Raw genomic sequence first — 26,921 nt, 5'->3', positions numbered from 1 at the left:
CTGAAAAATCACTTCTCTCATGACTGCTCTATTAGAGATAAGTGTTGGACTACGTCAGTCAACTCTGTGACAAGGAAATTGTCGCTCTAGGACGCTCTTTTCTGGAGGACTGCTACTGGCATGCGGGCTTTCCATACAAGAGGGGCATTTTGATTCAATAATGGCAGCCTTGGGAAACTGCAGTTCAAGTACTTACATCCCAATAGAAGAAGGAGATCTTAAAGATCTTAAGAAGGAAGCATCGTTCTTACTCCTTGGGCCAAAACTGTTGTCACCCTCGTCAATCCGAAGAAGCACAGATGTGGAAAAGAGTCATTTAGGCCATCCAGTCCAACCACTTAAGCACTGCAAGAGCTCAATGCCCTCGACAAATGTTTGAACAAATCCAGTCAGTTATTCTGGTACTTTGGTTCACTATTAAGCTGCTCTTACTCTTAGGAACGTATTTTAAAAGGCATTGACCAGAATTTGCCTTCCATATTCTTATCCTATCCTGTTGGCAAATCCCCTGTTCTTTTCCTAGATGAGAATCTGCAAATATATAACTCAGTAGCAATTAAGAGACTGCAGTGCATATTCCTTCTTTTCAAGACTTCTTAGACTTTCTGACCAAGTCTTTGGTAGAAGTAGCAACTCTTTGTATGTTTTAGTTTTTCTCAGACATTCTTTTGAGTGTGTGTATGTGTGTGTGTGTGTGTGTGTGTGTGTGTGTGTGTGTGTGTGCGTGCGTTGTATGGGATACTTATTGCTACTTACAGCTGAACAGATTACTTGGACTTTGCAATCAAGATACTGGCTTTGGTTCAAGGTGTTGACAGACATACCTGGAACTTGGAACAGAGCTCCTTGTGGTGGGTGATTGAAAATGACAATATTTCAAAACACGGCTTGGCTCCTTGCAATTAAGATTTCAAAATGAAGAGTTCTCTTAATTTCTTTTTAAAAATTTACATGAAGAGCCAATCCTCCCCTCCTGAACTACATGCTATTATCCCCCATCCATTTACCCTGTAGGAAACCAATCTTTGTTACTGTTTGAATGGAATCATCAGCACTTAGGAACAAATTTGATCTCTAGCGAGTGTTATTTCGGGAAGCCACAGGAGTCCAATCAATGGGCAGAAGCACAATAGAATTATACAAGCCAGTCTGTTATAGCTGTAGACATGTTAATTAATATATTTCTTCGACACCTAGGTTGATTGAAAAAGCAATTAAAGTGTAATTAAAATGTTTACTTCTGGTAGGAATGTCAACCAAGATGTGGAATATAGCAATTACCTATGATGGATTAGAGGAAGAGGATGAGGTCTTTGAAGTGACTCTGATCTCCCCTGTGAACGCTGTTCTTGGCACTCGGACAAAAGCAGTAGTGAGAATTTTGGACTCGGAAGGAGGTATTTTCTTTTGATCTTCCTAATGAAATCTGGGACAATCTTGGCTGAGTGAACTGCTTATTTTTCAACACACAAATGTTGCTGCTAGCACCTTTGGATCAAAATGCTTCGTTTTTGTTTTTTTTTTTCCTTAAAAGAAAGACAATAGCTTTGACAGTTACAGACCCCTTCTCTTCTGCTGAGGGAGGACAGCATGGGGGAATCAACAAACAACCAGAAAGAGCAGACACCACTATCATCCACCAAAAGATCTGGAATCTGACTGATAAACAGACGGAAGTTGTGGCTTATGGCTCCTTTTGCGGGACTTGCAATACCCTTTCCTCTCGTTCCCCCGTTAATCATAGGGCAGTTATGGGGTAATTCTGAGCGTGCCATTTTGGAAGGAAACGGCTAAATACCATTAAATAAATTGATTGACTGATTGATTTGTCAATCATACTTGGAACCCCCCATTATATAAACCACCCAGCATATAAATTTTAAAAGGGGCAAGCAATTTTAAAAAGTAATTCAAAAGCAGGGAAGAGCTTTCAGGGTATTAACCTGCCCCAGGGCTGTGTGTTCCTCTGGGCGCCTCAGAACCATTTTTTCACACCTTTCTGGAAGGCCAGGAGAGTTAGGGTCCACCTCACTTCGGGGGGGGGGGGGAGCGTTTCACAGGGCAGAGGCAAGGATAGAGAAGGCTCTTTTCCTGCACCCCACCATTCAGGATTCTTTGGCTGATGGGGGGAGGGGGGCAGTCCACAACATTCCTTCTCTGCCTGACTGGGTAGGACAGGCTAATGTAATGGGACAAAGATGGTTCTGTAGATAACATGCCATGTAGAGCTTTAAAAGTTTAACCAATACCTTGAATTGGACCCAGAAGCCAACTGGCACCCAATGGAGCTACACAGTAGAGGTGCCACGTGCACTATTCTTTGGGCACCCAAAATTGCTCCCATTTGGACTATTGCAATGTGGTCTACATAGGGCTACTTTTGAAAAGTGTCCAGAAACTTCAGCTGGTACAAATTGCTGCATTTTTGTACCAGCTAAAGCTTCTGGATACATTTCAAAGGTAGCCCCATGTAGCGCACATTGCAATAGTTCAAACGGGAGATGAGTGGAGCACAAATGACTGAGTGGAGAACTTCCCTCCCCAGGAAAGGGCGTCACTAGCTCAGAATATCAGTTGAGCAAAGGTCCTGGCAACAAAGTTTTAAACAATGTTGAGTTTAGATGTACTGCTCTATCACAGTATATATCTTGATATCATACATCCACCGAGATTAATTTTTGAACCACTCTGCATGGCTGCCTAGCTAGAGAAGCATGCCTACCCTTCTATCTTCAAAAGCATTAATAAGCACTATCAAAAAAAGAGCAAATGCAGCATTTAAAACTGATACAGATAGGTTCTCCCAATTCAAATAAATATATATTGTCTGTATAGAGGTGTGTTTAGAAATGATAAACATTTCAGCGCAGTGGGGGGAGCCTGTAACATTTAGTTGGGTATCCTGATATGGGTACCTGTTTTCCCCCCAACCTTTTCATTCCTTTTATACTAGTTTTAATTTTGTACACTGCCTCAGGCTGTTTGTGGCTTGAAAGTAATTTAAAATATTTAGATAAATAAAATCAAAACATAGTCCAACAATGATTTGGCAAGCCAATGTGAACAAGCACGGCTGACATCAAGAGTCAAACTTCCAAAGTTGTGAAGTTCTGTGACTCAAACAGATGGGAAGAATAGAACTGAGACTCCAGGAGGAAAGGCAAGATTAAAAAAGAAATTAAAAAGAGGTACGGTATTTGTGTGATTATACTGTTGCTAAAGTAGGATACGTTTTAATGTGGAATTTATGTGCACCAGCAGTTTTATCACTTTTTTTTTAATTTTGAGAAATTATATTTTCATCTCTCACATCAAACTTCTAAAATTGTTTTTCAGTTTTCAAATTAAGTAGAGAAATAAGGATTATTTAAAAGAACTAAGTGAATATCAGATGAACTATCACCCCGTTTTTAATGACAAGCTGGTCAACCATATCAATGTGACCAACTCTGCTTTTATTTATTATTTTTAAAAAAAGAAAGAAAGACTAACCATCTGCCATCTTGTTTTAGGTCAGTGCAATTCATTCCGTTCCACAAGCCAAAATCTTCAGAACTTATGGATGAAAGAAAGGCTGCTTCCAGGTTCCCCTTCATCTTCCAGGCACAGCACTGTTACTTTGGAAGAAATTCTGCTGCCCTCTTCCAAAGTGATGATAGCACAGAGACGGGACAAGCCACCCAAATTCAGCTCAGTGAATCCTGCAAGGAACTGGCTACGTGTCATCGGAAATAGCAAAATAGTAAGTGTGGCCTCATGAACAGAGGGGAAAGAAGCATTGATCCAAAGTTATATGCATTTTTTTCATGAAAAACCTCACCTGAGTTCATAACAATGAGACTGACTGCTGATCAGGCTGAAAAAAGGCATTTAAGATATGATGTAAGGTTAAAGTTACAGTTATAATGGACTCAACTGTCAGGACTTTGAATCTGGCTCATAAGTACTCTTTTGAGGGTCAGTTGTAACTTCAGATGCTTGCCAAGTAACTAGTGGTAAATCAAGGACTATATTGTCACTAGTGTGCAGGACCACCTATAGACATTTTGATGCCCTAAGCAAGTCATATCCTGGCACCTCCTGTGGTTTAACTCATTGCCTGAGTTTGCCCTCTTGTTTCTTTTTTTTCTTTGACTTAGGAGCCTTATGCTTAAGATTTTCCAGTCCCAATTTGTTTCTCAGATATTTTTACACCATGGCAGCTTAAATTCTCCATCTTCATTATGTATGTGTGTTTTTTTTCTGTAGAGTCAAGAGAGAAATTCTCCCTAGGAGTCAAAAATTCAGAGAATGATAATGCACAGATAAACTAAAGAAATCTTTTTTAAAAAATGTTCCATTCTGTTCGGATTGCAAAATATTTCCCCTTTTATATATTGATGTATTATGGCAAGAAAACATTCTTCAGATATAGGTATAAAGCTGATTTGTTTGCTTTTTATTGCTTCTTTTGGAATGGGAAATTGCTCCAACAATTGTAGAATGGAAAGCCAAGAGTACAAAAGAGATAAATTAGAATCAGGGAAAGAAAGTTAGGTAAAGTTGACTAATGTCAATTTGTTTATAATAAAAGATTTTAACTTTTGTGAGTGGATTTTGTATTTGTAATTCAAAAGATCTCTCCCTTTTCCCCAATTATTCAGCTGATAGGTATAGACTAAAGTTTTTTCTTATGTTCTAACTATGGTCAATACCACTAACTACCTTGGGAAAATATACAAATTACATTTTGCTTCTGTTATTCTGCTATATTTCTCCCTTTCCTTTCAGATTCATTCCTCTTCTATCTTTCGGAATGAGACAGATGAGTTTTTTAAAGTAAGAGCATTATTGAGTAATAGGTTCCTTATTTGTAATATTTATTTATAGTGCTGTTACATAGAATACTTGATGAATTCAGGATACACATCATTTTCTGTGATGTAAAAAGTGTTTAGTACAGATTTAATTCCATTTATTTTCAGGTTAGTTGGGTTAGAATTGGTGATGGAGACTATTTGAACTGTGTTAGTCAATGTTAGGTGTGAAATAGGGTGGAGTTGAACATGTAGGCCAGGGGTCTTCAAACCTGGCCCTTTTATGACTTGTGGACTTCAACTCCTGGTGAGTCCCTGGCTGAGGAATTCTGGGAGTTGAAGTCCACAAGTCATAAAAGGGCCAAGTTTGAAGATCCCTGATGTAGGCTGAATCTTAAGAGCAAAAATAAACAGAACTAAGTAAACAGAACTGCTGTTTTAATGCAAAATATGTTTGTGAGTGATGAGTGCAAGAATGCTCTCCATGCTCATTTTTCTATTTACCGTCATATATATAAACCTAATTCCCCAATAGGTTTCCCTAGCCAGAATATATTATTGGAAACAAATCATGTAAAAATAGAGAAAAAGAGACTGTGAGAATAGGAGGATCTATCAATTCACTTCGCATGCCTTGTTTGTTCTCAAAAATTACTGTCCATTTTATATAGGATTGGAGCAGCTCTATTTTAAATATTATTCCCACAGATATTGGGTCCTTTATATCTTTGACATCTGTATATCAAAACCATCTCTCTCTTTTTTTTTTTAGTTCTGTGAATTAAATGCCTTTGGAATTAACTGATATGAGACTCTCTTTTCTATCTCTTACAAAGTATCATGGGATGACAGGGCTGAAAATAGATGAAGGCAATTCATTGCCTAGAAAAACCAAGATGGGAACTGTATCTTTAAGAAGCCAAAGAGAGCCAAGAAAAAATGTACCTTCCTCCAAGAAAATGGAAGTTCTGCAAGCAGACTCCAGTATTTTGGTATGTTCCTGTTGAATTTGCACTTCTAATGGGGAAGATGTCACCGTCCAGAATTAAAGTTCCCAGCAGCTTTAGATTAGACCAGGGGTCTCCAAACTTGGCTGCTTTAAGACTTGTGGACTGAGGAATTCTGGGAGTTGAAGTCCACAAGTCTTAAAGCAGCTACCTTTGAAGAACCCTGGATTAGACTATCCAATGGTGAGGGATGGTGATACAGCTAGAGGAAGGTAGGGTTCCATCTCTAGCTTAAAGTTTAATTTCAGGTGAATTTTGAAACATTTTTAAAACCAGAAGTTTGAGCATTTCAGATTTATTGGATGTTTATTATTGTTAGTTACTTTATGACAGCAATAAAAATAGTAAAGCTATAGGAAATATTTGTGATGGAATGTAGTAAGCAAGTGGATCCCAGGAGGGAGGGGGTATATTCCTAAGAGGCAACTCAGCCCAGATCTTATGTGTGAAAAAAAGAGGGTAAAGACAGCCCTTCCCTAATAACTCCCAGAGTATATGGTATATATATGTAGATAGTAGAGTACTCAGTCTGGCAAGATTCTGTCTACAGATGTGAAAGCAATAAAGAACTCAGCTGGGAGAAATCACCATGTGCTATTCTTGGTTTGGGGGCCTGACAATAATGTGCATTTAATTCTGAAAGAGGTTTTTAAATGATGCATTTCTTCAATGATGTCCACTGATTTAACATCTATCAACAAAAATACATAAACAATAAGCAATAAACAATATAGAACGTTAATATTTCAAGTGTTTGTTTTCAGGACGACAGCCTTTCCTTTCCAAATAGATGCACACCAAACTTGAAGGGTCTCTTGTATTTTGAAGAAAACATACAGAAGATGTTTCTGTGCAATGGTACCGCTTGGACATCATGGAACTACTCAAACAAGGCAGGGATCTCTTTTTCCTGTGTGTGCATGGTTTTTTTTTTTAATTCACGACTGGCAAAAAAAAATTGGTTTATAGCTGATAAGGAATACAGAAAAGGGCAGAAAGAAATCTGGTTGTCCCTATGTTGGAAAGGGAACACCTTGTACTCAGGGCGCTTAACGTTTGAGAAGTGTAAATACCAGCAAAGCCAAATGGTATTGTAACAATTTGATCCCCACATCTGACTTTGAAGGGAGAAAAATGTAAACACACTCATTATCAGCATGCTTGAGAATGCTGCAATTTATGGAAACATGCAGTTTGTGGATCGAAGGCCATTCATTGAGACAACAAAAGTTATAACTCCAGGAAGATATATGTCATGAGGGAGCAGTTGTGGCACGCTATAAGGAAGATGGTCTAGCGCAGGGGTAGGCAACCTTTTGAGAAAAGATTACTACATACTTCAACTCTGTAACTCCAAATTTACATATTTTTTTAACCTTGCCTTTATTACTTTTTATAAATAATTCAAGGTGACAGACATACCTAATACTCCTTTTTCTTCCTATTTTCCCCACAACAACCCTGTGAAGTGTCTTAAGCCAAGAGACAGTGACTGACCAAAAGTTACCCAACCAACTTTCATGCCTAAACTTGGATTAGAACTCATAATCTCCTGTTTTCTAGCCTGGTTTCCTAACCGCTGGACCAGGGGTAGGCAACCTTGGCTCTTTTATGACTCGTGGACTTCAACTCCCAGAATTCCTAAGCCAGCCATGGTGAAGTCCACGAGTCATAAAAGAGCCAAGGTTGCCTACCCCTGGTCTAGCAAGTAAGGTTATTGTGGTAAGATATATTGAATGTACATTATGAGAACAAGCAAAGGCAGAAATAGTCGGGTATCTCCAGTGACTTAGTTATGAGCAGGTAGAAGGCATACATTATAATAAAAAAATCCTTCCCCACATGGTACAGGAAGGAAAATAAAAAATTGAGCTTTTGGATGGTATTGTACTGTATTCAGGAATACTTATTACTGCCAAGCAATAGGCAGCATTTGTGTTTCGTTTATATCCTGATGCCCTCAGAAATTCAAATAGTAGCCAAATTCATAATTTAGAAAAGAAATGACCCAATTTACCAACGTTCCTATCTTTCCCAAGTCCAGTTCTAAAAGGAGTCAAACATTTCCTTCAAGGTGGACAATTTAGCAAGTCATTCTGAACTAAAAAATGCTTTATTCTAGGATATTAAAATGAAAACCTGTCAGTCAGGATGGACCTATCATGATGGAAGATGCTATATCCTAATCACTGACCCAAAAGCCACATGGGCAATTGCTGCCCAAACGTGCAAGAAAAGGTAAGGAGAGCCTCATTTGTACATAGCTTTATTTATTTATTTGACATTTATCCCGCCTTTATTACTTTATTAGTAACTCAAGGCGGTGAACATACATAATGCTCCTTCCTTCCCTTATTTTGCCCACAACAACAAACAGTGAGGTGGGTTGGGCTGAGAGAGAATGACTGGCCCAAGGTTACCCAGCTGGTTATTCATGGCTAAGGCAGGACTAGAACTCATAGTTGCCTGGCTTCTAGACTTTTCATAATGACTAAAAGCAGTCAGCCCACTTTTTAAACTAACCATGGTTCGGCTTATCATTATTGGAAAACAGGATAAAACAATGGGGCATTTGGCAGTAGAATGTTTCAGAGGTATGTCTGAATCATCCAGGTCAGGGTTGAAGTGAAGAAGCTTCCTGGATGAGAAGCAAAATGTTTTCAAAGAAAAAAAGAAAGTTCAGTTGCCTTTTAGGATTTCAGAAGTATGTCAAATCTAAGTCTTCTAGCTGGAAGAAATGTTCTTGGGAGACTAGCTCAGTAAACTCTATTTTATTAGTGTATTAAACAAATAAGAAGAATCATTCCAGTTCAAAGTAAATGGATTTATGAGGAGATATTTTAAGGCAATAAAGTTTAGTCCTATCTATAAACTTTTCCTGTAGAAGAGGCATTTATAGACATATTACACACGCGCGCACACACAAACACACACATTTATACCTGCAAACAAAAATATTTTTCTTTTTAAATAATTACTTACTGAAGAGTTAAAAAAAAAACATAACCAAGCAAGAAAAATACGTATTCTAATCGCCTGAAAGTATTCAGCCAACTTGGGCTGAATTTATGGAAATTAAGTTTGAAACAGTGCAAACATCTTTGTACATGATTTAGACACTGTACAGTTAATCTTCACTTAACAACTGCTTGGAGTTACAGTGGACTCCCCAAAAGGTATTTATGACCTGGGTTTGAAGTTCTGATGGCCACATCCCTCCTTCACTCCTTCACACATACTTGGGTCCTTGGCAACTGGTCCATCTGTACACCTGTTTTCAGTGACCTGTGAACACATGATTACGTTTTTTTTTAATTTTTGCTGACTTCTGACATTTACTTCTGGTTTTTTTTGGGGGGGGAAATGTATTGGATAAAACATATTTACTTAATGACCACTGCATCTGCTTAACAATTGCCAAGAAAAGGTCATACAATTGGGCCTGGTCACATGCTGGCCTGCTTAACCAGTGCAATGACTTATGGCCATAATCCCAGGCGCAATTATGGTCCTAAGTCGAAGGCTATCTGTAGAACATGTTAAAATTTCAGCATGTTTAGATGAAATAAACTGTTGGTGCTTATATATAAAATGTATTTGTAGAGAGAGGGGCATGCAGAAAGCTTTTTCAAGATGCCCTTTCGAAAAGAATTCCTAAAACTCTTTTTAATGACTCCCAGTCTTGGTGTCTATGGTTAAACTGCAAGTAATTATTATATCTTGATGTGATGAGTGAGTGGTGTCAGGACATAGTGTTGAAGATGCTCTCCTCCTACTATGAAGGTTGAGAGTTCAATCCTAAGTAGCGACAGATGTTTCTCTATCAGGATGCAAAGAGAAAATATCTGTTCTGAACTCCTCATAGGCATCAGGAAGGGCATCTGGCTAGTAAAATCTCAACTCCATTTGGTTACCCTGACTCTATCCAAAATTAAAGGATTACAGGATTGTATAAAAATAATAATAATTGATGAGTAGCAGGTACTGTATCTCCCTTGAGTCTAAAAAAATGTCTTATTTCTAGGTACCATGGCCATTTAATTAGTGTGGCTTCCAAATCACACATGCACTGGCTCTGGAACTTCAGTGGAAAAAGACCTTTTTGGATAGGTATGTATTCTTACAACTGTCCGAAATTTCTCTTTGAAAGATGCAGAATTCTACAATACAAGGAATCCACCAGAGATAGTCCTTACCTCACAACCATTCATTTAGTGACCCTCACAAAGCTACACTTCCCAAAAAGGGATGTACAACTGGTCCTTGCACTTTACGACCAATGCAGCATTTCCCATGATTATGTGATCAACTCCCTTGCCTAGCCACAGAAATTCTGGTGTCAGTTGTGATCATAAGTCGAGGACTACCTGTAAGCATCCCTCACAGATGGCCATTTAGCGTCTAGCAAAGGAGAATGCACTACCTCCCTAGGCCATCTGTCCCATTGTGGGATAGCTCTTACCATTAGGGTTTTTTCATGAAGTTCAAGGAAAATCCGCTTCCTAGTCACTTAAATCCATTGTTTCTCTGTATCAACGCTGAACAATTTTGCCCATCTTCTAAACCAGAAGTCACCAACCTTTCTCAGTTGGCTTACCAGAAGGAAAGAGAGGGGGAAGCATTTTACACACACGCATGTGGGCACGGGGCCGTGAGCACACGTGTGACACAAACAGGGTGGGGCTAGTGCCTGCGTGACACTTGCTAACCCTGCCCTGTTCTTGTGCAGTGCAGTGCCCTGTTTCCACACCCTGGTGGAGTTCCATTTTTGCGTGGCGCGGCAGCATCCTGTTTTCACGCACCAAGGCACAGCAGCAGCCCATTTTTGCGCCCCGCATCCACAGCACTAGCACTGTGGGGGGGGATGTGCGCACACACATGCATGCACTGGCCAGCCTGTCCAGTGGCCAGCAGGCCATGGCCCACTACTGGGCCGCGGCCCACAGGTTGGGGACCCCTGTTTTCTCTCTGTAACCTTTTTTTTCAAATTACAGATATCCAATACACTAACCATTATTGGTATGTTTTTCCTTTCACGACTCTTATCATCTTGGTTGTTTTGCTTTGAACGTGCTCCAATAGCCTTCCTAAAAGCAGCGTGCATAATTTGGTATAGCATTTTAGGTGTGGTCTGACCAATGGACCATAAATTGTGACTAAATTCTATTGATACAGTAACAAGGATTAAATATTATTGTAATGTTTAGGTGTGTGATACTGCACATGCAAGTACACTTACAATAAAACATTTTCATAAGCAATACCTCTCAGTCCATCTAAGTCTTCCTGAGAGGTCGGGGAATGTAAATTCCTGGCTGTTCGGTTTTTTGACTTACACTTCTATCCTTGGGACACTTGGTAATTTGACCAAATCTACCAACTACTTCCATACTCCCACCAACACTGACAGGGCAAACCACTAGTATATAAAATGAGAGCAAACTCCCACTCCCTTCTAGCACTGATGATGTTACCTATTTTGGTAATGAAACATCTGCAAGAAAACCACCAAGGATCCCATACTTCAGTTTTTCTGGTGTTTTTCCTTTGTGTCCTAAAACAAGGGTCCCCAACCCCTGGTCCGTGGACCAGTACCGGGCCACGGCATGCCAGCAACCGGTCCACACAAACAAGCAAAGCCCCATCCATTGGATGCAGGCAGCTCACAAACCCACACACTCTCCAGTCCACAGAAAAAGTATTCTCCACAGAACTGGTCCCTGGTGCCCAAAAGATTGGGGACCTCTGTCCTAAAAGCTAATGGAAAGATGGCTGTCAGTTAGATGGTAGAAAAGCACCAATCAGAAAATAGGTATGATCACTTGCAGCAGTTCCTTGCAATTAAATCCTCAGACATTTCTCTAGTCTGAATACCAGCAGAATCTATTTTCACCACAAAATGTAATCTTCCTTGTTCATGGAACAAATTTATTGTCGGAAGAGAAAAAAAAAACATCTGGAAATTATTCGAAAATCTGTGACATGGAAGATCAGATAGAACCCCCCCCCCCAAAAAAAAACTTGGTTAAAATGCTTGAATCAGTTGTTCTCAGACGGTCTGCTTATACATGTAATGCATTATAGGTTTGAATGATCAACGAAACCCAGGTCAGCTGGAATGGATCAACAGAGAACGTGTTGCCTTCACAAACTGGAGAAGAGGCCCGCCTCGTCTTTCAAAGCAAAGGAGGAACTGCATTTTAGTACAACAGCAGGGAAAATGGCAAAGAAAAGAGTGCAGGAAGGGCAAAGCGTACAGTTACATGTGTTCCACAAAACTGTAAACAAAACGGATAGCTAGACCCCTTACTTGGCTTTCTATACGATAAAACTTTTATTTTCAGTCAGTCGGAAGTGTTGATGGAACTTATAAATGGGCAGTTGCTTGGCCCATTTGAAAAAAATCCCTACTTGAGAAAAGGGTTCAAATGGGATGCAGAAATTTTTTTTTTCTGCTTGCCGTCCTATCTGCTCTTGTTCTCCCGTGGTTTGTGATACAATGGCTATGTGTCAAGAATCAAATTCATTAGTTCCAGAACTCATTTCTGTCTCTTTCGAGAGATCCTGTATATGAAGAGGCTAAAAGGTTAATTGGAAAAAGCTCTGAATTGAGCATAGACGCTATATCATATGCTATTCACCATCTTTCTCAGATAAGACATGTCATCCCCCACAACTGTTACGGTTATTTAGGAATGCAGGCAAAATCCTGCTCTTCGTTTGGTCAAAGGAGGCTGGTTGCAGATACACTGAGCAAAAAAGTGAACATTGTGCCACTCCACAATGCTCATGCCCATTTTATAATATACCCGGATGTAAACTTCCAACAAATGTCAAACATTCCCTTAACAAAATTGCATTACGTTATTCTGTGATAAATTTCTATATGTCTATATTTGGGGCAAATGTAGGAGCCATTGTGGCACAATGGTTAGAATGCAGTATTGCAGGTGAACTCTGCCCACAACCAGGAGTTTGTTCCTGACCAGCTCAAGGTTGACTCGGCCTTCCATCCTTCCAAGGTTGGTAAAATGAGGATCCAGATGGCTGAGGGCAACATGCTGACATTTGTAAACCACTCAGGGAGTGCTGTAAAGCACTGTGGAATACAAGACTAAGTGCTATTGCTAAATGTCAAGTGAACTTTCCAATTCTCACGGTAACAAATTCAAATGTGTTCCCTTCAAAATTGACTATGAGTTATGAATATAAATTCTGAAGCATTATAAGATCTCCCTAGCCATCATTGCTAGCTGATTTCCCAACAGAAGCATTTTAACTTTTGCTACCATCCCTGATAAGCTCTAAGTTTTATTTGCATGTAAATTTCTCTGGCCTCTCTTTGATAATTTTCTTTCCTTCCCTCCATTAACATTGGAGACATTCTGAATGTCCATTCAACTTTTTGTGACTTTGTGATGTGTTGAGACTACAACCAACCTAGACAGGAATTCTGGATGCTGCAGTCCAACACCTTTTGAAGGTGCTAGACTGGGCCAGACAAACCTGAGAATTTATACACATTTCCCAATCCTCTTGTGTGGATGCTTGCTGGGAAGAACTGTACTGCAAATGGGAGGTAGAATTTGAAAATAAAATCCACTTGCACACAAAAAATATATAGGAAGAATATATGTGAAATTCGTACAGACTGGAATGTGCAAAGTACACTGGGTAATCTATTTGAGTTATTATAAAAGCCTGGAATTGAATAAATATTCTGACAAATTCTGAAAGGGGAAAATGAGATGTACTAACAAAAACAATTTTAAAAAACTCACTGCAGTTCACTTTGACACGCCAATAATCTCCTAATACACTCTTGTATGTAAATCTGAGACTGCTCGTTGGAAAACTAATGTTATTTTTCAAAGTCATGTTTTACCTTCCATTATTCCATATTGATAAATAAGTGAAAATATTTATAAGTATACCGATCCTTTATGGGCACATAGTTCCCCTTCCCCTTTTTAGTGGCACTGAAAATAGATTTTTTTCCTGTGCAATGTGTATTTGGAGGGATAGAATGAATCTAGATAAAATAATACCTTTACTGCTGTAGGTTTAGTTTTATTTGAACTTGAAGGATGCTGATCTACTTTTGTACCTTAAATGGCATGCATTATGTGCTGTTTTCTACTGTAATATCTAAATACAATGTATTAATAAAAATAGCATTGGAGATTGCTGAGAATGTATAATCAATTTTCCAGAAAAAACTTGGTGCTGTGATAATTGATCAAAGTATATCGCATCAAAACCTCAAGCTACCCATAGAAAAGGGAGGAGAGGCAATTTGCAACATAGGCATCATTGCTCCTATCTTTGCCTGGTCTCCTCCCACACACATTACACACACACACACTATGTGGCTTTTCCAGCATTGATTGTCCAGGTGCACGATTGCCATATTCAGTGACCCAAACAATTGCATAGAGTTGTTCTGTTTGTTTAAAAAAAAAAGGAGAAAAGGAAGTGTGGGGGGGGGGCGCGCAAGTGGGGAGGAATGAGAAGAAAGAAGACTGAGGACATTTCAAGTCATTACCATTTTTCTTCTGTAAATCAGTTCCAACATTTACAAGAGAGAACCAACAGAGGAGTTCTCTGCCTTAAATTTACAAGAATGCTTTTTCTTCCAGAATCCCGAAAATGCTTCCTTTCTGGGGCAGTGCAAGTCTCTCTTTTTGTTTTGCTGCTTGATTGTTTTGGGCTACAAGGGAACTTATTTACCTCTTTAATTCTTGAAGACAAGAAAAACAGTCTCTTCAACCATTACACCATCTCCTTGCAATGGGACAAGAGCAGTAAGCCTCATAGGATGGGTTTTTTGTAGGGATGAGAGTAGCAACATTTGTAAAACCTTCATCCTTTGCATCCTGAGTCTCAATGCAGACCAGTCTCCTCCCTCTCAGGATGGCTATTCAACAAAGAAAACAACAACTATGCAAATATATATTATGTTGGTTTATGTCTTCCAAGGATGTTTATTCATTTCAGTCCACATCCAGCAGAACCAGTTGCAGCAACTTAAATATCCAGATTGAAATCTATAACAAGGACTGAGACAGTCTTGTAAAACAATGCAATAGCTTTCTTTGAACTCACTGCTTACCAAGATTGTTATTATCTCTGTTTCCATGCCTGTATGTTTTATGTGTCCATGAGAATGGAGACGATCTCTTCTTGCATCCAGCTGTTGAAAAATATCATAATAAAATGAAGCATTTAAAGTGACTTTTTTTTAGCTTGTTAAAACCATGTGGTGTCCGACCTTCCCACTTTTAGAAAAAACAGTTATGTTTTTTACTTGCCATTATAGAACACGATGCATTTATTTTTTAAAGATGTAGGTTATAGGTCAAGCAACTAGGGGACTGATGGCCATTGCTGTTTTTAGTGTTTTAAATTGAGAAGAGTTATGAAATTATTAAAAATTACACCATAATATGGAAAGACATAGGATCCAATCCTTTCTGGTGAGGTTGTGATTTCAGCTTGAACAGCAATAACTTACAGCCAAACAATCATTGAAAGTTCATATATGAAGATACCATTGAGGCAGTGGTGGGATTCAAATATGTGAACAGCCAGTTCTCTGTGTGGATGCCGCTTCTGGAAGTCCATTCTGGGCCTGGACAACAAAAAAATTAGCTACTGGTTCTGCCGAACTGGTGCGAACTGGCTGAATCCCACCACTGCATTGAGGTCTATAAACATTCTGGATGCTGTTAGTGCAGCATGAGTAAGATACTTTTATCAGTGCTCTTTTCACTTATAAACAAAGTGAGATTTGAAAGGCACTCCTGCCAGATAGTTAACTTTCCTATTATACATGTCTAGTTGTTAACTTTGGCTTTCTAGAAAAGATGGAATATGAATACTCAGATTTTATTTTACAGAACCTTCATGGCAAACCCATTTCTACAGAAATGGATAAAATGAATTACTACAACTATGGTACACATGGAGTGCCATAGTAGTAGTACCATGTATAATACCAAGAGTTGACATGGATCTTTCCCTTTTAAACACAGTGTAAGATGGTTGACCCAAACCAATGGGAACATTTTTCTGGGAGTTATCTATGATTTACAAACAGTTCATGTGCAAACAAAGTTGAGAATAATACCTGCTTATCAGAAGGAAGACAATACTTAAAGTCTACACTCTGGGGACCTGCATGAACTAATATTTTCCCAATTTTTGTTACCTATTGTAAGACTTAAAAAGATCTACATATTAAAGAGTCTTGCAATAAGTACAGGTTGAACTAGAACATTTCCAAAATCCTAAGTGTTTTAATCATCTGAGTAGTGAGAAACTGGCTCATTATTTTATTTAATATTTGCATTTTTCAAAAGGTGCATCCTCTATTAGTTTTTACACTCTGTATTTTTTTTTTTTTTTAATCTATTTGGGTCCATTCCAAATGGCATATAACCTGACCAGATATAATCCAGCTGTTATTTTCAAATGATAAACTTTCATCTTACTAAGACATGAAATTTAATTCAAAGCTGTAATGTGTACCTACAAATATAGCATTCTCCATGTTATTGTATTGAATCCTTAATGCCCTATGCCGTGACTTGGGACCAAATGCATTAGCTAAATTAATGTCTATGAACTTTCCTCAATACTTAGACAACAACTAAACTTCTAATCCAAAAAATTCAAAATGACTCCTACTAGAGAAAACAGATGTAACTAGAAATACACATACCACAGCAGGACAAGTTAACTTTATCATTGTTAGAGGCTGTAGTTAATGAATGTTAATGGTGTCACTGATTAGCCGTCCTCTCTGCCTCTTCCCCCCTCCCCTACTCAACAGCTGGAAACAAGTATTTTAGGCTTCCTTTATAAATACAACAATCTTCCTGCTGCCTTTTTTTTTTAACAGAAGGGAGTTGAAGGAGAAAGGCAACCACGATGTTTTTACTATTGTTTCAGATATTGTTGGTTTCATGGCTTGGAAAAGCAGAGCAAAGAGAAGAAATGCAACAGAAAAACTCCCTACATATGCTCACTAAGTATTTAGGGGAATTTGAAAGAACTGTGAGGAAACCTGAGGGGCTAATGGTATCATTGGCAGAAATGAAAATCAAACAACAGGACTTGTCACAAGGACCTCCTTTTATTTCCCCAGATACAGTTAAGCAAGAAGTGGCTGATGATTTGGGAGGCTGGGCTTCTGCAAACATAACCCCATCCTCTGGGTATCCAAAACATCCACCTTCTCGCCCACAGACTAAGAGAGACGCAGCAGCAGCCTTCAGAAAAGATGCCAAAAAATTCTGGGACCTTTTTAAATTGAAGAGCAAGTCAAAATCTGAAGAGGTGATCCTTCCAATCAAGATGAGTGAGATTTACCAGGAGGTTTGCAACATGCTTCCTTTCTCTCAGGTAAATGTCACAAATATAATACTTTCCTACATTTTAATTAGAAATAGGCCCTGCTATACTGCTCAAGAGTTCAAGCTTAGAATAGCCCTACAAGATAAGCTATCTCCCCCAATTTATAGAAGAAAAGCTAAAATAAGGGCTGTAAAAATTTACACAGCCCCTATGTGAAAAAAATGTGGGTTTTTAATATATATATTTGTTGGTATCTGATAGCAAATGGATTTTTGCAGCCAAAACCTTGGAGTTTAATTGCAGTGAAAAGTGGTTTGCTGGTGTTCTTAGAAATTGTCTTATATTTGAAATATTACAAGTGTATTAAAAAAAACCAGAATATTGATAACTTTGGGCTGGAAATTTCTGTTAGAGGAGACTTCCAGTTTGTTCTACTGAAATTGCAAAAAGCTGAACATAGGTGTTTGACTCACATTCTGCTGGGGAAAATTTTCAGGGAATTCTTAGGCAATAACCTTGAGTAATTGGTAGAAATCTCTATATTTCAAAGAGCCTGCAAACAGATTTCCCCTTTAAATCTTTCTGCATTTCTAATAATCGTTAAAGCAGTAAAGTTGCGATTTATTAGTATCTAAAACACTTCTCAGACAATATTACCAGCTTGCACCTAAAGGTTGCAGGGACACATTAGTTTTTATATATCTGGCTATCTTATTCTACTATGGCAATTGTTTTAATAACAGTGTGTTTCCTTTCAGAGCATTACACATGAAAATTGTGACAAAGTGGTGATACAAAACAACCTGTGCTTTGGGAAATGCAGTTCTTTCCATGTTCCTGGTGCTGATGATCGCATGTATAGCTTTTGTTCCCACTGCTTGCCCACCAAATTCTCCATGAAGCAACTGAAGATGAACTGCACCATGGTTAACCTAGTAACCAAGAGGGTTATGATTATTGAAGAATGCAAGTGTGTAGTTCAGAATACAGAAGAAATGGAAGCAGGGTTTCTACACCCACCCCTGCATTCGAATGAGCCTTAGCACATATGAACCATCTGAAATAACTTGACTTTCAATTGAATCTATACTTGCTCAGAGCCAAGAATGCTGATAAATCCTTTTGTAATAGTTAGCATCTGCCTTGATAAAGACTGTTGTAGCTTATAGGAAACAGCACACTCCAAACATAATTGCAGCTTGAGAAGTCCATTAGCAACAATAATTTGAATAGGCTTCATCTTTTTTTAGGGGTATATTTGGGTATGTGTTTTATGTACATTTTAAAACAAAAGTATGATTCTGATAAATGTGGAACACACGACAGGACAGTAATAGACCTATTGGAGTGAACATTGAATAGTATGTTGCTTCTGCACCATAGGATTAAATGTGTAATATGAGTACTCTGTTTATCATCCACAATAAAACTGGAATTACTGCCTGCCTTATATACTTTGAATAAAAATGTTTTTCAATTTATGGACTGAAATTAGTGATCTCTTACAAAGTATGCAAAACATGTTTAGCTTCAAGGCTCAACATGTATTTTTCAAAATCAGTTTCACTAAATCATGTGCCTTTCTCATTTTTGAAGCTTTTTGGATATAACCTCACCTGCATTTTTGCTATAATAGGGAAATAGGGATGCCATAAGCAGTACAGTATGTCCTATAAAGCTTAAATTGTCTTTACCTCTCCATCTTTGTATATGCTGCCTCATATTTGAATTTCAAAGAGGCAAAAAAAAAAAAAAAATCCTTTGGGCTGCAGACTTCCATATTTTGTAGCCCAGCATTGATGGTTCCAAATGTGACATCAAGTTGATTAGAGATCTGAACAGCTCATTTAAAACAAAAAAACAAACACAATGACAATATTCTAGTATGTGGTGGTATTATAACCAAAAGAAAGTATGATATAATTATTAAATTTATATGCTGTCCAACTCTCAATAGTATTAAATATGTTGGAATTCAAGACCTATTAGAATTTTAATTTCCATCAATTCCTTTCTAATAGTTGATGTATACAATTAAACTTTAAATCTTTTTTTTCCAGCCTATTTAGTTCAGTAGAACTTTGAGCACAAAACTCTACAGTATTGCTGTACATCAATTCCAGTTCTAAGGAGAACTGTGAGTTTAAGGTTGCTGCCAATACTTTTTAAGGAGTACTGTAAAATTGCTACAATGTTCAAACTTCAACAGTTAAAAGGGTATATCAAATAAGAAAATATAAACATATTTTAGTTCGGTCTTTAGCAAACACCATACATGTTCAAGAATATCAAATTATTTCTCAGGTATTCAGTTCTCTGAGTACTGACCACAATTTCTAACCTCTTTCTGCCATCTACCTCAAAGGAAATTCTTTAGAGGAAGAATTTGCTGGATTAGGACTGAAGTGTGAATATGCACCATTTAGAAAGCAAGTGTAAAGAGAAAACAGCAGCTGTAGTAATTGTTAATTAGATTAATGCCTTAGCTGGGGGGGGGGTGAGTGTTTAATTAACCCAGCAATGATCAGCTGCATGTAATTAACACTGTATTCTGTTATATCAAGGATGTGTTAATTGGATCCGATTTTAAGAGTCAACTCCCATATTCAGAGCAAGTTGAGCCCAGGTGCTAACAAACCAAAAAAAAAAAAAAAAAAGGAAAGGCAAAAGATTGCTGCCCAGGGTTTCTGTACAATCCACATTTCACTTTACATAGGACACAGGCTGTTCTCAAAAGTAGCTTATGTATTTTGAGTTTTTAAAATTCAGTTTAAATATTCTGGATTTTCAAAGGTATTTCCTGCTGGAGGAGAAATAATTAACAGTTATTGCTATACTTACCTTACTTAAGTATAACTAATTGTCAGTCTCCAGAGTACTTTTTTTTCTGTTTTAAAAATCAGGTTAACTAACATAAATAGCTATTCTGGATCACAAATATCTCAGTAATGCCTCTAACAATTAACAAAGGATTGCATATTTATTGTTAGTACAGATTTTAGGGAGGGAGGGAGATGCAAAAACTTGAAAATACTGTGAGCAATATTTAAAATATCTGAAATGTTAATAAAGGCTAAAACACATTCTTGTAAGAAAATAAGAACGGGCTACCAATGGTTACAAAATACTCCATACAATGGAAGATCAGTTTCTAGCATCCAGGACAATTACGTAGGCTGTTTGTGTAAGATCAAAAGCTAAAATATTTACCTAATATTTAAAGTCCACATTGAATTGGGTTAATTGGTGAGGATTTCATGTGTGATGTGAACATGCTTTTTTTTGTCAAACTATTCATTTTATGCTTTAGTCTCTTTATTAGTTGTAAGTTATTCATATATGTGTGTGTACTCAGAAGTAACCCTTACTAGCTCAACAGTATTGGGAATTGAATTATAGCTTGACCACGGTCCTATAGATACCTTCTTCAAAGTACTTCATCTTTAAATAAACAGAATTCATTTCTAAGTAGACATGTACTGTCATACAACTGCAATATAAAATAACACCCAGTTTAGTGTAGGAGTTAAGGTGCTGAACTAGAGACCACAAAATCATGAGTTGTAGTCTTTGTTTAGATGTGAAAACCAACTGGATGACGTTGGCTTAGTTATTTCCTCACAGCTTAGCCCCACAGAGTTGTCATGAGGAAAATAGGAGAGGTGAGCATTATGTTCGCTTTCTGTTGCACAAATCCCAGGTAGAAGTAAAATAAAGATGCTAAAGTATTTGCTGTCAAACTTCCTACAGTATATAAGAAGCTAGCCAATTCAGAGCTAGTAGTTTTCGTTGAATGAATGAGTGAATGAATACATAGATATATTATCCTTTGTGAAGGTTTGTATTTCTCATACATCTTATTACCTAATAACCCAGGCTTGCTCTCCAAACTGATAAACCTGTATCAAGCCTATATTGCTAGAGATTGTGAGACCATGTAGCACAATGCTTTTTTTTCTCCCAATAAAAGGGTCCTGAATGCAATGAAAACCAGCAGGAAGAAATTTAAGATAGAACTTGTTTTCTCTTGTGTGTGTGTTTGTTTTACCTACAGTACATGCAATATTCCATTTGTATCAATGAACCCTACCTACCTACAAATTGCAGTGGTATAATTAAGTTATCGTCTTACTATAAGTTGTCATCTTACTATTCTGAGTACAAACTAGGCCTTTCAAGGAGGATTAAACACTACTGTTGGGCTGTTCAAAGGTAGCTTATTCTAAATCCAGAGGAACAAAATGTAAGCTGAAGCACCATTGGTGTGTGTGTTTTAAAGTATGAGGGTGTAGATCTGTGCCTTTCCCACTCATTTAATGTTGAAAATGAGGTTCAGTTCTCATCTCTGGAGTAGGAAGCTCATATATTTAGCCAAGGTAATCCATTGCTGTTAATCTTAAAACATTTGTGACGGATGTGAAGGAAAGGTGCAGCTTCTGGTTCAAGATGATGCTTAGAGGGTGACCCTGCCAGAATTTCTCATGAAGAATCAGGCTTGTAGACAACACCGTGTATCCTCTTCTCTGGTTGGCTGCATCCACAAGAGAGCATCAGCTGCTCAGGCACATGGCATGATTTTAGCCTGCTGATTTAATATTTACAGAGTGCCAATAAAAATTTTATGATGACAGCTGGTGATTCCTGTGGTAATTTATAAACAACAACATAACACAGACATCGGGGAGCCCCAAGAAAGATTTCTGCATGGCTGTGCAATATTTAGGAACCTCAGATGCAAGGATATTTATTTGCTGGTAAGATTTTTGAGTGAAGCAGTACAGAACCACTGCTGAAAGACAGCCCTTTGATACGATTCAAATTAAGGTTATAGAAATCAGTTCCAGTTATTCATATTCTCACATTTTCAGGATGATGTTCCAGATGGCTTGCAAATTATATAAACTGTAAATAAAATAGCCAAAACATTGAAAACAAAGACTTTTCTAGGATTAATCTCAAAAGAGCAGGCAGGTGACAGAAGATGGAAAGTCTGGGTTGGATAAGCTTTGAGGATTGTCTGCAAGGGCTTGGTAGAATTTGTATAGCTGATATATCTTGAAAAACCAGCTTTCTCAGCATTACAACTGTACTCAATTGTATTACCTTTGAACATGGCAGTCATTAAGCAAATGCATTGTTTTCTATTGTTTCTTCCTGTAAACTGGAAGTAAATGCAGGTTTCCACCAAACTGGAACTATTGTAAACTGCGGTCATGTGACCCCAGGGAGCTGCAAATGGCTGTAAATGTGTGATTGTGGAGTGCCCAAAATATGGTCACCTGACTGCATGGGGGAGGCTCAGGTATTATAATTTAGGAATAAGATTGTAAATTGCTTTGGGAAAGGAGGTCCATCATAATTTCAAACAGTCACTAAGTGATCAGTCATTAGTCAAGGACTTCATGAATAGGAGAAAGAAGCTAGGAATAAAACAGCTGATTAGTTGGAAAGGACAGATAATCCGTGACATCTTGGAGGCTATTTAATTTGAATAAAAAAAACCCCCAACCTATGACAATTTTGTTACAGGTAATCCACCATTTACTTAGTGACCAAATTTACAATGGCACTGAAAAATGTGATTTATGCATGTTTTTCATACTTTCAACCATTGCAGAATCTCCATGGTCACATGATCATTTGGACACTTGGCAACTGGCATGTATTTATGACGGTTGCAGTGTCCTGGGGTCATGTTGTCACCTTTTTGCAATCTTCTGACAAGCAGTCAATGGGAAAGCCAGATTTACTTAACAACCATGTTACTAACAACTTGACAAGAAAGGTCATAAAATGGGGCAAAACTCACTTAACAACTGTCTTGCTTAGCAATGGAAATTGCTAAGCAAACTGGATATACGTGTTATATTCAGTTTAGATTTTATTTCTTTAAAAATATTTCATAGTTGTATAATTCTTTTCCAAATATGATGCAAGCTGATAATCTTTAAGCTGTCTATTTCACCTATAACTTTTAGAATGTTAATGCAGAGCAGAAAAATCAGACTAGCTCAGAATGGGCATCCTGCCACTCTGACAGATTGGGGGGGGGGGTGTCTTCACAGCCAGGAGACTGAGTATGTGCATCAGTTGTGGGTGCTCAAGGCAGAATTCCCAGCTGATAGCGATGAAGCTGCCATCCATCCTGATCTGCCTATGGCAATTAACCATAATTGATTTTGCTCTGGGCAGAATTTGCTTCAAATATTTCCTTTTATAGAATCCAAACAAGATAATTTTTATAGAAGCCACACAAGATAATTCATTGGACTTGGACAATGTGCTAGAAATTATACTTGATGTAATTTTTACTTAAATGAAATCAAAATTAAGTCAAAAGTAATCCAACGTCTGCCAAGAAAACCAGAGAGCACCAAGGACCTCCCAATTTTGACTTTTGCTGTTTTTTGATATATTTTGATTTTGGTGTATGTACTTCTGTGTGTGTATATAATGTACATATGAGCTCTTTGTATCTTTGTATGTATCTATCAACTATCATATATATAGGTCTTTGGTTGTTCGGGTTTTCTCCCGCGTAAAATTGGAAGTGTCTTGGCAACGTTTCGACGAAGTCACATTCGTCATCTTTGCTGCTCAAAGCAAGAAGCTAAAAACACCAGCCTGAAGATGACGAATGTGACTTCGTCGAAACGTTGCCAAGACACTTCCAATTTTACGCGGGAGAAAACCCGAACAACCAAAGACCTATATACAAATACCCGCGAAAACCTCAGAAAAATATATATATATATATATATATATATATATATATATATATATATATATATATATATACACACACACACACACACACACACACACACACACACACACACACAATTATCTGAAGGTAGGCAATTTTCTTCCATTCTTTCAATATCTCTGTACATATGTGAATGGAGAAGAGTTGTAGGTTGTATTCATTGTGACTATTCCCAGAAGCATCTGTAGTAAACTGCAATGACAGCAAAATGGCTACATATACAGCGTCACCACAATGACACACAATGCCTCAATTACATGCTTGCATTCCAATGCCTAATGTATGCATGCAAATTGCAACATTGCTTGATGATGTTGTCACACATTACCATAATTTCACCCCTTCTCTTGTATGCCCATGACTTTCCAGGTAAACACTCTCTAGAGCTAAATCTGGTTCAAACTTCAAGGAAAAATCTATGTAATTTCCGTAGCAACAATATGGCTTGCCATTGACTATGCTCTGGGATTATCTGTTAGATAGATTTGGCTGAACCCTGCTTGGCTTTTTCTAGTTCAGATAAAATCATAGTTAAGTGCTATGACTTACTTTGAACAAATAATAAGCTACCTACCTTGCCTTTATTGTTGACATCCTGTTGCACCCATAATCAAAGTTATCAGTTTCTTCATTATTCAAATGGATTCTTAATTGTTGACTCAACCTTAAGTATGTTTACTCAGAAATAAGTCTTACTCACTTCAGAAAAGCATATTACCTGGTCATTTTGTTTGTGACTGAAGCGAGGATTTCATCTAGTGGTCATCTGGATTTTTTCGAGCCCAAATCTGGTAACTCTAATGAAGTAGACTTCTAGTTTGCAATAACACACTTGTTTAAAATTTTGAAATAGATCTTATTTAAATTTAATGTAATACTGTAGCTAAAATTCCACATAAAAATACCAATGCTTCTGCAGGAATTTTTTCCTAGATTTGCAACCTAAGAAGCGACAGCAAGTTCCATGCATAGCTTACTGACACCTTTATATCCTTTAACAGAGTAATGTATCGCCCCAAACATTCTGTATGTCTAGGACATCATTTTACTAAAACAGGTAAATAATAAGGAACCCAATTTCTGCACCACAAAGTTAATTCTAGTTTATGACTTATGACAACTCAGAGTAAAGGTAAAGCATGGAAGTATGTTCAACTTTTCATACCAAGAATTTATTTTACCGTTCCATATGGTTTTGTCCTTGAAGGCCATTCAGAAGTTTCAACTGGCCAGAATGCAGTGGCAGGAGTAGAGATAGGCATGCTTTAGCATGCTTATGTGACAACTCGGCTTTGTGAGTTGCACTAGCTGCCAGTTTGCTTTCAGATGCAATTCAGGATGCTGTTGATTGGTTGGCTATTTATTTTTCTTTGTATCCCACCTTTATTATGTTTACAAATAACTCAAGGCAGCAAATGTACTTAAAACCGCTTCATCATCTTATTTCCCCTACAACAGTGGTTCTCAACCTTTTTAATGCCGCGACCTCCAACCGGTCGTAAATCGAGGACTACCCAACCGGTCATAAGTCGAGGACTTTCCCTGCCCGGGAGCGCCGCACATGCGTGGTGCCGCCCTCTGCGCCAGCCGAGGCGTAGCTGGCAAGCGGCAGAGACGGCGCAGGCCAACCACCGGCTGGGCCACCAGCTGGCCCAGCCCAAGGGAGGTAAAGCACCCGTCAGGTCCCACGCGCGCCAGCAACCCTCCCTGCGCCCGCCGGCCTCCCACCTCCCACCCCTGGCTCTCTTTTACTTACATTTTTAGTAGCTGCTCAGCAGAGAGGGGTGGAAACTTCCAGACAGCTCGCCTTTGCTGCAGACAACTTGTAGTACCGTTTGCAGAATGGGACTTTTGGCGGGCTCAGCAGGGCAGAGACAGCCTGGACAATTCCTATTGGCTTTTAAAAGCCAATAGAATTAGACTCTATTCAAGAGAGTCTATTCTATTGGCTTTCAAAAGCCAATAGAATAAAAGGGAGTAGCACAGCTAAGGAAAAGGGCGAAAAAATGGCGAACTGCGTTGTTTGGCGACCCCCGTGAAATGGTCGTTCGACCCCAAATGGGGTCCCGACCCACAGGTTGAGAACCACTGCCCTACAATAACCTGAAGAGATGGATTGGGTTGAAAGAGAGTGACTGCCCAAAATCACCCAGCTGGCTTTCATGGCTAAGGGGATTTGAACTCACAGTGTCCAAGGTTTCTAACCTGGTGCCTTAACCACTAGATCAGTGGTTCTCAACCTGTGGGTCGGGACCCCATTTGGGGTCGAACGACCATTTCACGGGGGTCGCCAAACAACGCAGTCTGCCATTTTTTCCCCCTTTCCTTAGCTGTGCTACTCCCTTTTATTCTATTGGCTTTTGAAAGCCAATAGAATAGACTCTCTTGAATAGAGTCTAATTCTATTGGCTTTCAAAAGCCAATAGGAATTGTCCAGGCTGTCTCTGCCCTGCTGACCCGCCAAAAGTCCCATTCTGCAAACGGTGCTGCACCAGTTGAGTAGTCCTTGACTTACGACCGGTTGAGTAGTCCTCGACTTACGACCAGTTGGGGGTCGCGGCATTAAAAAGGTTGAGAACCACTGCACTAGATCAAACTGGCTGTCACCTATAAAGTTCTTCAGAACATGGGATCTGGCTATTTGAAAGATTATGTATCTCCAGTGGTACAGGTAGTCCTCAGTTTACAACAATTCATTTATTGACTGTTCAAAGTTACAATGGCACTGAAAAAAAGTGAATTATGACTGTTTTCACACTTATGACCGTTACAGTATCCCCATGGCCATGTGATCAAAATTCAGATGCTTAGTAACTAACTCATACAGTATTTATGATGGTTGTAATGTCCTGGAGTCATATGATCATTTTCTGCAACCTTTTGACAAGCAGCCAATGGGGAAGCCAGGTTCACTTAACTATGTTACAACTGCAGTGATTCATTTAGCAACTGTGGCAAGGTCGTAAAATGAATGGTTCAAGACCAACAGGGTTG

General features: G+C 38.4%; 2 protein-coding genes across 4 annotated transcripts in view; both read left to right on the top strand.

Annotated features, from left to right (window-relative positions):
• Window positions 1-13,990, top strand: part of FREM1 (FRAS1 related extracellular matrix 1) — a 90,226-nt gene extending 76,236 nt beyond the window's left edge. Inside the window, exons 30-37 of one of the 3 annotated variants that reach the window (XM_039363685.1) lie at window positions 1,248-1,397; window positions 3,513-3,742; window positions 4,771-4,818; window positions 5,633-5,788; window positions 6,568-6,696; window positions 7,926-8,041; window positions 9,828-9,913; window positions 11,888-13,990. In XM_039363685.1, the coding sequence (XP_039219619.1) occupies window positions 1,248-1,397; window positions 3,513-3,742; window positions 4,771-4,818; window positions 5,633-5,788; window positions 6,568-6,696; window positions 7,926-8,041; window positions 9,828-9,913; window positions 11,888-12,087 (1,115 nt within the window). In that variant the 3' untranslated portion in view covers window positions 12,088-13,990. Of the gene's footprint in view, window positions 1-1,247; window positions 1,398-3,512; window positions 3,743-4,248; window positions 4,671-4,770; window positions 4,819-5,632; window positions 5,789-6,567; window positions 6,697-7,925; window positions 8,042-9,827; window positions 9,914-11,887 lie in introns of those variants that run through there. The other 2 variants (XM_039363686.1, XM_039363687.1) reach the window with 2 other exon arrangements.
• Window positions 13,991-16,545: 2,555 nt separating this feature from the next.
• On the top strand, window positions 16,546-18,481 carry CER1 (cerberus 1, DAN family BMP antagonist). Its single transcript, XM_039363694.1, has 2 exons — window positions 16,546-17,209; window positions 17,920-18,481. The coding sequence occupies exons 1-2, from the start codon at window positions 16,736-16,738 to the stop codon at window positions 18,202-18,204; spliced, it is 759 nt and encodes a 252-aa protein (XP_039219628.1). The 5' UTR covers window positions 16,546-16,735; the 3' UTR covers window positions 18,205-18,481.
• The last annotated feature ends 8,440 nt before the right edge of the window (window positions 18,482-26,921 follow it).

The sequence above is a fragment of the Crotalus tigris genome, unplaced genomic scaffold (genome assembly GCF_016545835.1).
Source record: "Crotalus tigris isolate CLP2741 ecotype Arizona unplaced genomic scaffold, ASM1654583v1 scf7180000019563.1149672, whole genome shotgun sequence".
NCBI classification, from domain to species: Eukaryota; Metazoa; Chordata; class Lepidosauria; order Squamata; family Viperidae; genus Crotalus; species Crotalus tigris.
This window is presented reverse-complemented; position numbering and strand designations above follow the sequence as displayed.